At 43.7% G+C, this 13,691-nt stretch overlaps 1 protein-coding gene across 1 annotated transcript; it reads left to right on the top strand.

Moving 5' to 3' along the window:
• The first annotated feature begins 10,184 nt into the window (after positions 1–10,184).
• Positions 10,185–12,043, top strand: LOC121805072 (transcription factor TCP4-like). The gene is made up of 2 exons (XM_042204824.1): positions 10,185–11,686; positions 11,768–12,043. The coding sequence occupies exon 1, from the start codon at positions 10,729–10,731 to the stop codon at positions 11,644–11,646; it is 918 nt and encodes a 305-aa protein (XP_042060758.1). The 5' UTR covers positions 10,185–10,728; the 3' UTR covers positions 11,647–11,686; positions 11,768–12,043.
• Positions 12,044–13,691: the final 1,648 nt, after the last annotated feature.

The following is a 13,691-nucleotide window of genomic DNA, read 5'->3' on the forward strand; positions in this document are numbered from 1 at the left end:
TAAGCAATCTTTTTAGCCACATATTCTCCATGAGTACACTTTTGATTCCTCAGAACTCTGCTTCAGCACTAGATAAGGCAACGACCTTTTGCTTCTTACTTCTCCAAGTGACCAGGTTGCCTCCAATAAATGTGAATTATCCGTCGGTTGATTTTCTATCGACTGGATTACTTGCCCAATCAGCATCTGTATAGCCATCTACTTCAAGGTCCTTCCCTCTCTTTAAGAATATTCCAAAGTTTGATGTGCCCTTGAGGTACCTTACAATTCGTAAGGCTGCATTCATATGTTCTTCTTGAGGTTGGTGCATGAACTAGCTAACAACTCCAACTGCATAAGCACTGTCTGGTCTGGTATGTGAGAGATAAAGCAATTTTCCTACCAGCCTTTGATATTTCTCTCGATCTGCAGATTCAGCTCCTTCAACAATTTTAAGCCCATGGTTTGGTATCATTGGTGTATCGGCCGGCTTGCAGTGTAAAAGGCCAGTTTCTGCCAGTAGATCGAGAACATATTTTCTCTGTCCTAAAAATATTTCATGCCTTGATCTTAATACTTCGATTCCCAAGAAGTACTTCAGAGGGCCGAGATCTTTCATGTCAAATTCTTTGAACAGATTGGTCTTGAGGTTATTGATTTCTTCTGTATCATCTCCTATGATAATCATATCGTCAACATAGATGATAAGGCATGTTATCTTATCCCCTCTCATTTTTGTGAAGAGTGTATGATCAGAAAGACTTTGTTTGAATCCATGCTTGATCATTGCTTGGCAAAACCTCCCAAACCATATCCTCGGGGATTGTTTTAGGCCGTATAAAGTTTTCTTCAGTCTGCACACCTGTCCAGGACCAAACTCGCCATCAAATCCTGGTGGAACTGTCATATAGACTTCATTGTCCTTTTCTAATTCTCCATGGAGGAAGGCATTAGTCACATCAAACTGATGTAGTGACCAATCCTTACAAGCTGCAACTGACAACAATGCTCGGATGGTGTCGAGCTTGGCAACTGGGGAAAAAGTTTCATCATAGTCAATCCCATATACTTGAGTGTATCCTTTAGCCACCAATCGCGTCTTGTATATCTCGATTGATCCATCTTCACGTCTTTTGATGGTGAAACCCACCTACATTTGACTGGTTTTTTTCCTGCTGGAAGAGTACACTTTTCCCATGTTCCGTTCTTGATCAGAGCATCAACCTCCTTCTTCATGGCTTCCCTCCAATGCTTGTGCTTGACTGCTTCTTGGAAAGACTGGGGAATTTCTTCTTCTTCTTCTTCTTCATATAGGGCTGCCTCGAATGCTCGGGCCATTTCTGTGAGGTGTCCTTGGGCGATGTTTGCTACTGAATATTTTGTTTTTCTCTCTTTCCAGTCTGGAGAGTATCTCTTGCGAGGAATTCCCCTTCTACTCCTGTGTGGTATTCATACTGCCTGTTACTGTCGCTTCTGTTCCTGGTATCTTATTCTCGGCTTATCTTGTGAACGTTAGTTGTTTCCAATGGAACTGTGTTGGTTTCAGAATCGTTTACCTCACGATTTGCAGACGAGGTTGATGGTTGGGCGATGTCCTCGAACTCCATGGTCTGACTAGTGGATTGTGATAGCTCGTTGGTATGACTTTCTTCTCCTGCTGCTTCTGTGATAGGATTGGGTTGTTCTTCCCTTGACTCATCTCCCCCTTGGAAAGATTCGGGTTGAGGGATGGAAGTTGATTCCGTTGGGATATACAGCCAATTTAGTGGGTCATTACTCGGATCATGCGGTTGATTCTCCCCCTGACCGCTAGATTGGCTGTAGTAGTATTCGGTTTCCACAAAGTCACAGTTCATGGTTGTGTACATGTGCTTAGTCACAGGGTCGTAACACCGGTACCCTTTATGATTAACCTCGTACCCAAGGAAAACACATTTAACGGCACACGGAGAGAATTTGGTACGGTCATGTTTCAGAATGTGGACGAACACCGTGCAACCAAAGACTTTGGGTTCAAGAATAAGATGAGTTGGTTTTTGTATGGCTTCATGGTTGATAAATGTATCGATGGGAGTTTTAAAATTGAGGATACCTGTTGGGAAACGGTTCATAAGATACACAGATGTGGCTATAGCTTCTAGCCAAAAATGTGTGGGTATTTTGGATTCGATGAGGAGAGCTCTGGTGATTTCGAGAATATACCTATTTTTCTGTTCCGCTACTCCATTCTGTTCAGGTGTATAGGCACAAGAAGTTTGGTGGGTAAGGCCTTTTTCCACAAAGAAAGATTTCATGTTGGCATTTATATATTCCCCCCCCCCCCCAATTGTCAGACCGTAGGACCTGGATATTTTGTTTGTACTGAGTTTGGACCATACTGTAAAACTGGGTGAACTTGTCGAAAACCTCAGATTTATGTTTTAAGAAATATACCCAAGTCATACGGGAAAAGTCATCAATGAACAGGAGAAAATATCAGAGACCCTAACCTCCACGGATTGGGGCAGGACCCCACACATCCGAATGAATTAAAGAAAACGGGGTAGACACACGAGTATTATTTAGTTTAAAAGAGTGACGGTGGCTTTTGGCTAGGTGACAAGTTTCACAATCAAGAGAGTGCAAACTAGAAGCAATCTTAGGAAACAACATTTTCATATATCCTATAGAAGGGTGTCCTAACCGACGATGTAACAGCCAAATCATCCTTGTAGTTGATCCATGAGTCAATAATGTCGTACTTTGTTGAGCTATCTCATCTACATAGTACAGTCCACTTCGTTCAGTGCCACGCCCAACTATCGTCCCCGTCTTGATATCCTGTAGCATAAAAAAACGAGGTTGCATCAGTAACTTGCAGTTTAACTCTTTGGTCACGTGACTGACGGACAACAGTTTAATGGAGAAAGTTGAAACGAGAAGGCAGTTAGAGAGTCAGAGGGTTGGAGAAATGTCAATAGTGCCCGCCCCCTCTACTCGAGCCAAATCCCCTCCGGCCGTTTGGACATAGGTTTTGGTAGGTTTAGATATGTGAGTGAAGTCTGTTGGATCGAAAGAGATTGTATCGGTAGCGCCACAATCAAAAATCCAATGATGCTCTTTCTTTTCAATAGTGGTGGATGAGGTAAAGGCTAAGGCTTTGAAGGAATTGTGACACGGTATATTGGGATAAAAAAGCGGATCGTAGGATTTTGTTGGGTCAATTTTAAAGTTCGGGAAAAGGTTGGGGCTCATTTGTAAGTGTTTGGGACTATTGGGGCTATGTTGGTATTTTATGTAAGTTTTGGGGTGGTTTTCCGAAATATCAGAAGTTTTGGGGTACTTTTGGGTAGGTTTTGAGGGATGGGGTCTTAAGTGGGATTTAGAAGAGTGATGGGGGGATTTGGAGTTTAGAAGTATGATAAGGGGGGTTTCGAATTTTGGGAAGTCAGGGGTATAAATGCCCCTAAGAACTCTAAATTTTGCCGCTTCCCCTCCCTCTCCAACCCTAGACTCTGCCGGATCCTTTTTCGATTCCTCTCCGGCCGATGCATCGCCGGCGATGGTCACTGGTCCTTGGTTACCTTCTGACCACGCCCTGGCGAGGGAGACGGATGCAGTTGCCCTTGATTCGCGGTCGCCGTCGCTGCTCGTTGGACGGTTGTTCACCGTCGGTTTCGGCTTGCCGGTGCTGCCCGCCGTGTTGACGGCGTTGGTAGCTCGGTCTCCAATCGCTGCTGTCGTCGTCGCCCTGGCTCCTCCATTCCGATTTCGGTTCTGTCGCGATTTCTTCATGTCTTCCCACCAATCGGGAAATCCATGGAGATGGAAGCACGTTTCGGCGGTATGTTTCTTCCCCCCACAGTGGCAGCATGTTAATTTACTTTTATCAATGCTTTGGTGGAATTTGGGAGACGGCGGGGTCTGCTCCGGTCGATTGCTGCAAGTCCGAAGCCGATTCCTGTCTCCTGTGAGTCACCTGCGGGTTTGAGAACTCGTTCATTTGTAGATTCACGTCTCACCATCCCATATACGGTCCTCACCGTGGGTAATGGATCTTTGTTTAAGATCTCTCTTTTAATGGCATCGAATCTGTCATCTAGAGCCCATAGGAACTGATATAGTCTGTGTCTCTGCATGATCTTGTTGTATTTCTCTATTGTTGATGGTGTGTCTATAGGGTTCGGATCTCTCTCGTCTATAGAGATCCAGAGACTTTGAAATTTATTCCACAGGGATTCGAGGCTCATGTTTCCTTGCTTCATGTTGTATGCCTGTCTGTGCAGATCTGAGACTTGAATGGATCGGCTCCACTTTCGTACGTGATGGCCAGACCCTCCCACAGGTCTTGGGTCGTCGCTTATTGTGATACTTCATTGATGAGGTTGGCTTCAACGTTGTTAATTATCCAGTTGAAGCAATAGTGGTCTCTCTCTTGCCATTTTGGGTAACAAGGATGAGTGGCTGGAGGAGGGTCAGTTACTCCATTTATGTGAGACAATAGACCTCTTCCTCCTATGGCTCGTTCCATCAGCATTTTCCATAGAGGATAATTATCCCCATTGAGTTTACTTTGGACATGAACCTCCCCCAATGATTCTGGTTGGTTTTAGGGAGGAGGTGGTGGTTGTTCTTGGTTCCTAGGTGGTGTATTGATCTGCCTAAGAAACTCGGCGAGCTGGGCAGCAAACTCTCCTGGGAAATTCATAATTGGTTGGTTTGTATTTGTGGCTTCTGTGTCAGATTCTGACATGGTTTCTTCTTCGATTTTGTAGGTTTTAAACAAAAGGTCGGGGAAGGTATTCTAGGGACGGTGATGAGATTTTTCTGAGTCCCACATTCTCACAACCTGCTCTGATACCATCTTAAAGATGATAATCGAGAGAGGCGAGGGATAAAAGATTCATGGTGGTTGGAGTTTGTAGAGAAGAGGAAGATGTTTTTATTTCCTTTTTGTTGTATTATGTTTGATACAAAACATTCCCTTTTATAGGGAGATTACAACTCTTAGGAACTCTCACTAATTAATTGTATGTCTAGGCAAATACCACCTATTAAATGTAAAAGCAATTACCAAGTAATTGGTACTTGGTATTTGGCTAACTAGCCGTTTCCATCTCCTTTTGACAGGTGTATCATCAAAGTGAAGTTGATGAAGGAGAAGGTGATGAGGAAATGGCGTTTATGAAGGTTGAATTTATAGATGAACAATTCATGTCAACTACACACATATAATGTCAACTATATGTACAATCGATGTCAACTACATATACAATTCATGTCAACTACACATATAATGTCAACTAGATATACAATTCATGTCAACTATACACATGTAATGTCAACTATGTGTACAATCCATGTCAATTACATATATAATTCATGTCAACTACATACATTTAATGTCAACTACATATATCTACATATATTATATGTAAAACGTTGTTGTTGACATAAATAATATAGGTCGTTGACATGAAAATATTTGTTGTTGACATTAATTATTTGTAAAATGTTGTTGTAGACATAATAGTTGACATAAATAATGTTTGTTGTTGACATCGTAGCTGACATAATGTCTCTGTAGTTGACATCACGCGAAAATGACAAATATGCCCCCTAGTTGACATAATGTCTCCGTAGTTGACATCGCGCGAAAATTGTGAATGACTAGCTGAAAATGCATCTTAGTTCTCAATTAGGCCCAAAAATCTCAACCTAACATGACTCTATATATATATATATAGAGTTGTGATCAATTGAGATTTTTTAGCCTAATTGAGAATTGTGATGCATTATCAGCCACTCATTTTTATTAAATGAGTGGTCCAGAATTTGCCACATGGAAAATATTTTTAGATTAATTAATTGTGAAATGGAAAAATGATAATTTAATGGTACATTTTATTCAATAAAAAAATTTAATTTTTTTAAAATTTTTTATTTTTAAAAAAAAATAATTTTTTTTTACTTTTTTTTGTCAACTACATATACAATTCATGTCAACTACACACATATAATGTCTACTACATATACAATTCATGTTAACTACACATATATAATGTCAACTATGTGTACAATTCATGTCAACTACACACATATAATTTCAACTACATATATGGCGAGTTGAGCACATACTAAGCTATCTAAGAAAACTCTGAACTTAAGAACTGAAAGCCTTAAAATAGAGCCTCCCAAAGCATGGAGAGAACCCTTTCTTCATCTTCATTTCTTCTAGTGCGGCTCCACTTCAATCCCTAGGGCTATCTTCTCTGCTATGACATTTGTGCCCTCCAAAAAAGATTTCTTTTCGAAGCTCGCCCTTCCTCTTGGTTGTCCTCTTACTTGTGTCTCCTTCTAGTCAGTTTAGACCCACATTTCTCCATTTTTGCATACTTTCCTCTCGACACCTCTTAGTCATCGTTCTTCTCTTTTCCTGCAAACTTAGAAACTTTTTGGCGTATAATACCCATGAAAGCACGTCAAACTAACCAGTAACCAATACACAAAATATGACTCATCAATTACCAAAAGTAGTAAAAAGTAGGTTTGACAAATATTGTCGGACGAATTGAAAATGAAACTAGTGACAAGTACTAACAGATAAAGGAAGTAATGATTTTCACACCTTTCAAATATTCTTTCTCGGTTTTCCTTTATTCATTTAAAATGAATTTGGGTGTCAGAGGCCACTCAATCCAAAATCGGAGACGAACATTGTCGCAAATGCTCGTACTTTGGGCTAGGAACCAAGATTACAGTACTTGGAACATGGCGCAAATGCAAATGGCACACAAATAGGCACACTAGATACTCACGGGTGCGCAGTACATGTAGATGGCTACAAAATCTTAAATATGGTTCTATCACCTCCGATGCAACCATCTTCTCCAAAAGTTGGATATGATTCGAAAGCGGCCGGGATGGGCAAGGGAAAAGTTTGATTCAAAGAACGAAAAATGTACGGTCAATAGGAGATGAATGTGTTTACGATGCACTCATCGATCGATGTTTCTGATGATCTGATGATAGAGATAATCAGCATAGGGTTTGAGAATTTTGGAAGAAAATTGCTTCCATTTACAATGCAAAACAAAGAAAAACTTAACTACGTTTGGAGCATGATTGGGACCATCTTCACAAACATTAGGCTCGTGTCAGACAAACGTTACCAAACTCATTAGAGCATCTCCAATAGCAATAGGCCAGCCATAGCCTAGCCACAAACTCCAACTGCCACATCATCAGCACTAAAAACTTCTCCTGCCACATCATCAGGACAAGCAACTAGACAAGTACATTAATTAACACGCCGTGGAGGCTAGCCACAATAAACAAAATTATAAAAAAATAAATAATTAACACTCACACAAAAAACAAAATTAAATTTACGACACAAATACGGGAAAATTCAATAATAATATTTAATTTTAAAAAAAGTACATTAATTTAAAAAATTACATAATTAAAAAAAAGGTAGATTAAAAAAATTTACATAATTAAAAAAAAACTAACGCCGTGCAGTCCTCCGCGCCCACAACTCTTCAATTAAATCCTTTTGGAGTCGAATATGAGCATCCACTTGGCGCATGTCGGCATGTGCTTGGAGGCGGTCGGCTTCATCGTGAGGTACCCCGCTTCGTAAGTTGGGGGCGGCCACGCCGTGGCTTGGACCAGCTTCATTATCGTCGTTGGCCCAACTAGTCAGTTGTACACCTTCATCTTCGACAATCATGTTGTGCATGATAATACAGGCGTACATTATATCAACAATGCAGTCGACATGCCACAAACGCGTTGGACCCCTAATTGCCGCCCATCGAGACTAGAGCACACCAAATGCGCGTTCCACGTCCTTGCGCGCCGACTCCTGCCGTTCCGCAAAGTAGGCCTTCCTCTCATCTGATGCGCATCTGATCGTCTTCACAAAGACGGGCCACCTAGGGTATATCCCACCCGCCAAGTAGTAGCCCATATCATGCCGGTTGCCGTTGGCGATAAAACTGATGGCCGGACCGACGCCCTGGCACTGCTCGTTGAAAAGGGGCGACGGGTTGAGGACGTTGAGGTCGTTGTTCGACCCGACTACCCCAAAATAATCATGCCAAATCCACAGCCGGTAATCAGCTACGGCCTCGAGGATCATCGTGGGATTCTTTCCCTTGTAGTCGGTCGTGTAGAACCCCTTCCAGGCAGCGGGACAGTTCTTTCACTCCTAATGCATATAATCTATGCTGCCTAACATACCCGGGAACCCAGGCTTCTCCCCGTGCATCTGCATCAGCTTCTGGCAGCCTTCGGGGGTAGGGCTTCGAAGGTACTGATCATGGAATATTTCAACCACGCCCTAACAGAAATACTTCATACATTCAAGGACAGTCGTCTCACCGATGTGGAGGTACTCGTCCCACATGTCTGCTGCTCCTCCGTAGGCCAACTGCTTGATTGCCGTAGTGCACTTTTGAATAGATGTGTGGCCGGGTCTGCCAGCCGCATCGTGCCTGAAGTAGAAACACAGATATTGATGCTCCAAAGCGTCAACAATACGCATAGACAGGGTCCTGCTCATCTTAAAACGCCGCCTGAAAAGGTTGGCATTAAACCGCGGCTCCTGTGCGAAGTAGTCTTCATATAGCCGATGATGTGCAGCTACGTGATCCCGTTCAATCACTGCTCGGCGGTGGACAACGGGTCGAGGTCGAGGTACCGCCGGCTGCATGGCCCTTTGTGTCAGCCGGTTTATCTCACTGGACGTATAGGCCTCCAACTCTTCGTTCATTTGCCGTTCGTACTCCTCAGCATCCCCACCACTACTACCACCCGCGTTACTCATTTCGCGTTGTTGATCTTGTATAGAAATTAAGATAGAGAGAAAACTCGTTAAAACAAGTGGCACGAATGAAAATGACGTGCAAATCGCGTATATATAGTGTTTCGAAAATTTAATAAATAAAAAAAATGGGCTGGCCGATCGCTCGCCGATCGGGAGCCTGCAATGGCGGCCAGCCGACCGGCGAGCGGATCGGCCAGCGCCCGAAAATCGGCGTGCGCTCGCCGATTTTCTATCCGAATTGCCGCTCGCCGCCTGCAATGGTTCGGCGAGCAAACTGGCCAGCACCGGGAATCTGCTAGCCGGTCCGCTCGCTGCCATTGTGTATGCTCTTAGTATAGTCGATAATCTACAAAAGAATTGGTCGAGTGGTTCATGTTAGGGATGATATTTGTAGCAAGGCTCACACGATGATCTACAAGGACACAAAGACATTTGCATAAATATTTAGGACATAAAAGTGAGGTGTTTTTAAAAAGACAATAGGAAAGGTCTAAAAATTTGAAAATTCGTTTACATTAATAAAAATCATTTAGTAGTAAATGTTGAAAGAAATTTATCGACCATAAGTACACTGGTTTTACTGAAAATGATTGTACTGTGACTGAAAAAAGCGGACATGCCTGTCCAAGATGCCAACAATAAAGTCAAGATGCTAACACAACATAGCTCCACAAATTCCATATCAAATTAATTTTCTCGACTCCCCACACTACAAAAATCCAAAATCATGAAATATCAACATACACCACTTTTTAAATTAGTGCAATTTATAAATTGAAATTTCTTTTTTTTTCCTATCAAGTAAAATAATGTCTCATTTTACTATTTTGATCTTTTGTAATTTAAAGTGTCAAATGTTTTTTTTAATTTTAAGTAAGACGATCCTATTATAAAATTAATATATAAAAATGATTTCTTAAAATTTGTACCAGTCAAAATAGGATTATAGATGACTGAAGAAGGGAGTATAAAAAAAGGGAAAAGTGTGACGAAAATTAAAGAGTGATGCCAATATAGCTCCAGAAAAGGCAGTTTGGGAGGAAGATATTTGAGGGGAAATTTGTGTTGTTTCTTTTATGCGAAGAAAGAAAGAGAGAAAGGAAAAATTATAAAGAAAACAAGTAAAGCTGTAGTAAGAGGTCGCTTTCAAAAAGGGGGGGTTGTGGTGCCATTTTGGAGGGATCTAAATTCTAATCTAACCCTTCACACACACACACACACACACACACGCACACAAATTAAAAAATTAGGGTTCTAACCTGATTAAGTAAAAGAAAATGAAAAAGGAAAAGGGGGAAAATCTTGGAAACCACCCAATGGTATGGGACAGAGTGGAATTGAGTGGGAAATTTTGAGACAAGTAGCCATGAATGAATGTAATAATAATAATAGTAGTATGAGCTTTTTATTTTATTTTATGTTGGTTAAGTTGGTATATGTGTTTTGTGTAGACTGTACAAAAACAGCAGTGTTAATATCACAGAGATCTTTAATCTCCTTTCTGACCCAAACACTGCCACCCTCTTCCCTGCCATATAGCATAGAGAGAGAGAGAGAAAAAGAAAGAAAGTTTTGATTTTTCTCAGATTTCTTGAATAGTACTATCAAAAGGTTTGAAGATGGGTTAGAGGCTTTGGTTTGGTGGTGATGGAATTGCTCAAGATTGCAAAAGCTGAAAGGAAAAACACAAGGCTCTGAGTCTGGATCCTCAGAGGAATCATCACCTTCATCTTTCTCAAAATCCAAATCCAAATCAAGAAGACCAACAACCCCACAATTATGTAGCGGAGCACTCCTCCCATGTGCAATTTCACCAGCTTTTCCATCAGAACCAGCTCCTCTTCGCCCGACTAGACTCCAATCCCCCGCCGCCGCAGCCCAGGAAGCGGGGACCGCCTCCGGAGGAGGAGGAGGAGCATGCGAGCTTGCGGGGGAAGATGGGGGAGAGCAGCAGCCGCCACCAGCAGCAGAGGATGGTAGGGGAGGTGGTGGAGGTGCAGGGCGGCCACATTGTCCGCGCCACCGGCCGGAAAGACCGCCACAGCAAAGTCTGCACTGCGAAGGGGCCCAGAGACCGGAGAGTCCGCCTCGCCGCCCACACGGCCATCCAATTCTACGACGTCCAAGACCGCCTCGGCTACGACCGCCCAAGCAAAGCGGTGGATTGGCTCATCAAGAAGGCCAAATCCTCCATTGACGAGCTCGACCACCTCCCCTCCTGGCACCCCACCGCCCCCTCCCAAGACTCCGACTTTAAGCAAAACCACCCCAATTCCACCGCTCCCAGCTCCTCCACCAAACCACCCACCTCCCAAAATCAAATCTCCAGTTTCCTCCCCCCATCCCTCGATTCCGACGCCATCGCCGACACCATCAAGTCCTTTTTCCCGGTCGCCGGCGAGCCCAGCCACACCCAAGACCTCCGTCTCTCGCTGCAATCACTCCAAGATCCAATCTTGCACCACACCCAGCCGGCGCCGCCGCGCCAGATCCTGCTTAGCGGCACACCATTGGGATTCGACGGCGGCAATTGGGTCGACCAGGCGGAGGATTTCAGCCGCCTCCAGCGATTCGCCGACGCTGGATACTTCTTCAACCCGCCGCCGCCGCTGGCGCCGCAGCTGGTCGGCCACAACCACCAAATGGTTTCAGTTTCACAGAGGGGACCCCTTCAGTCCAGTAACACGCCTTCAATCCGTGCTTGGATCGACCCAACCGTCGACGACACTCACCACCACCACCACCCGCCTTTCTTCTCCGGATTCCACATCCCTGCACGGATTCAAGGTGAAGAAGAGGAGCACGACGGCTACTCCGACAAGCCGTCCTCCGCTTCCTCCGATTCCCGCCATTGACCTCTCTCACTACTCACCTTCACCACACCAAAACCCCCAAGTGACTTCACTCTCTCAATCTAAAACTCAATTTCAATGTAAAATTAAAGGGCATTTGATAATTGATAATTGATATGTGTAGGTGATGGTGGAGGGAGTGCTCGATGGCGAGGCAACTGCGGCCGTGAGGCGAATAACGAGCCAGGTTTCTCGTTGTTTCCGGTTCGCTACTACTTGAATTATTACTATCATGTGTGTTGTTTTTATGTACCATGCCTGAATGAGCCACCTGAGCTCCTCACCAGATTGTTTTGCTTTGTTTTGTTTTGTTTTCCCTTTGGCTTTGTGTTGATGGAGTGACTCCACCTTGTTTACTTTAATCCCTTTCTCTGTTATGTGATTCAAGATGTTTGTTTAATGATGTTTGCACATTGTTAGTTAGATAGTGTGTATTAGATAGCTCGGGTAGAATAGTAGGGATCGGTTTTGGGGCGTGGAGTGCATCGAGCACTATACACATGACACGTGTACTTATGAAGTGAAACCCAAGCCGATATTCGAAAGGGAAGGAGGAGGAGGAGGAGGAACAGCCTTTGGATCTACCAAAAATTGGGCATCATCAATTTTGATGTTGGTCCCTCCTCTCCTCTCCTACAAATGCCTCTGCTTCTTAGGGCATCCAAATGGGACGGATGTCCCGGCGGACATCCTGATGGACTTCTCAAAAACACCTCCTGCCACGTCATAAAGACATCTCACTGCACAACGACGGACATCCCTAAGGGCATCCCACAATAATAAAAATTCACAAATTCACCAAATTAAACAATTTACGGAATTAAACAATTTACAGAATTGAATAAAAAAATATATTTCATTAAAAAAATTAAAAAAAGTATATTTCAACAAAAAAAAGTCTAAACAAATCACATTCTAAATATCAACGACTACCCCTCTGCGTCCATATCTCTTCAATAATATCGTTCCGGGGTCGAATATGGGATTGTCGTTGGCGCATGTCTGCAAATGCACGGACTAGATCGGCCTCTTAATGGGGGTATCCCCATACGTACATTGGCGGTGGCCACGCCGTGGCTTGGACCGGCAACATCAATATCATCATTGGCCGAATCAGTCAGTGCTGGACCTTCATCTTCGACAATCATGTTATGCATGATAATACATGCGTACATGATATCAGCGATGCTGTCAATATACCACAACAGTGATGGACCCTTCACTGCCGCTCATTGAGCCTGGAGCACACCAAATGCCCGCTCCATATCCTTGTGCTCTGCCTCCTGACGACCCGCAAAATAGACCTTTTTTTTTGTGGGACATCTAATCGTCTTCACAAAGACGGGCCACATAGGGTATATCTCATCCGCCAAATAATAGCTCATGTTGTGTTGGTTGTCGTTGGCGACGAAATTGACGGCCGGACCAATACCCATACACTGGTCGTTGAAAAGGGGCGATGACTGGAGGACATTGATGTCGTTGTTCGACCCGGCTACTCCGAAATACGCATGCCAAATCCACAGCCGGTAATCAGCTACCGCTTCAAGGATCATCGTGGGATTCTTGCCCTTAAAACCGGTAGTGTACACCCCTTTCCAGGCGGCGGGGCAGTTCTTCCACTCCCAATGCATACAATCTATGCTACCCAACATTCCCGGAAACCCGTGCTGACTCCCGTGCATATCCATCAGAGCCAGGAAATCTTCGGGGGTAGGCTTCCGAATGAAATGAAGTTCAACGAGTCATATATATAGAGTTTTTTTATTAAAAAAATGAAAAATCGGGACGTCCGTCGGAAACCCGCAATGGCGGACGTCAACCGCGGAACTCCGGTGTCCGCAGCGGGCGTCCGTATCCGTCCCTCCCGCGCCTAATGACGGACGTCTGCTGGGGCGGACGTCGTTGTGGATGCTCTTAACACTTCCGAGTTTAGCTGGAAAATATTCTTCTACATAACCCATAGATGCAATAAAAGGAAATACACCACCAAAACATTTAATCCAAGATGTTGACAACTGCTTCACGGTTGTTGCTGCTTATTTATG

Source organism: Salvia splendens, chromosome 5 (genome assembly GCF_004379255.2).
Source record: "Salvia splendens isolate huo1 chromosome 5, SspV2, whole genome shotgun sequence".
Taxonomy (NCBI): Eukaryota; Viridiplantae; Streptophyta; class Magnoliopsida; order Lamiales; family Lamiaceae; genus Salvia; species Salvia splendens.

What these genes read in the sequence shown, in the direction of transcription:
- LOC121805072 (XM_042204824.1), top strand. Translation starts at nt 10,729, where the DNA reads ATGGGGGAGAGCAGCAGCCGCCACCAGCAGCAGAGGATGGTAGGGGAG.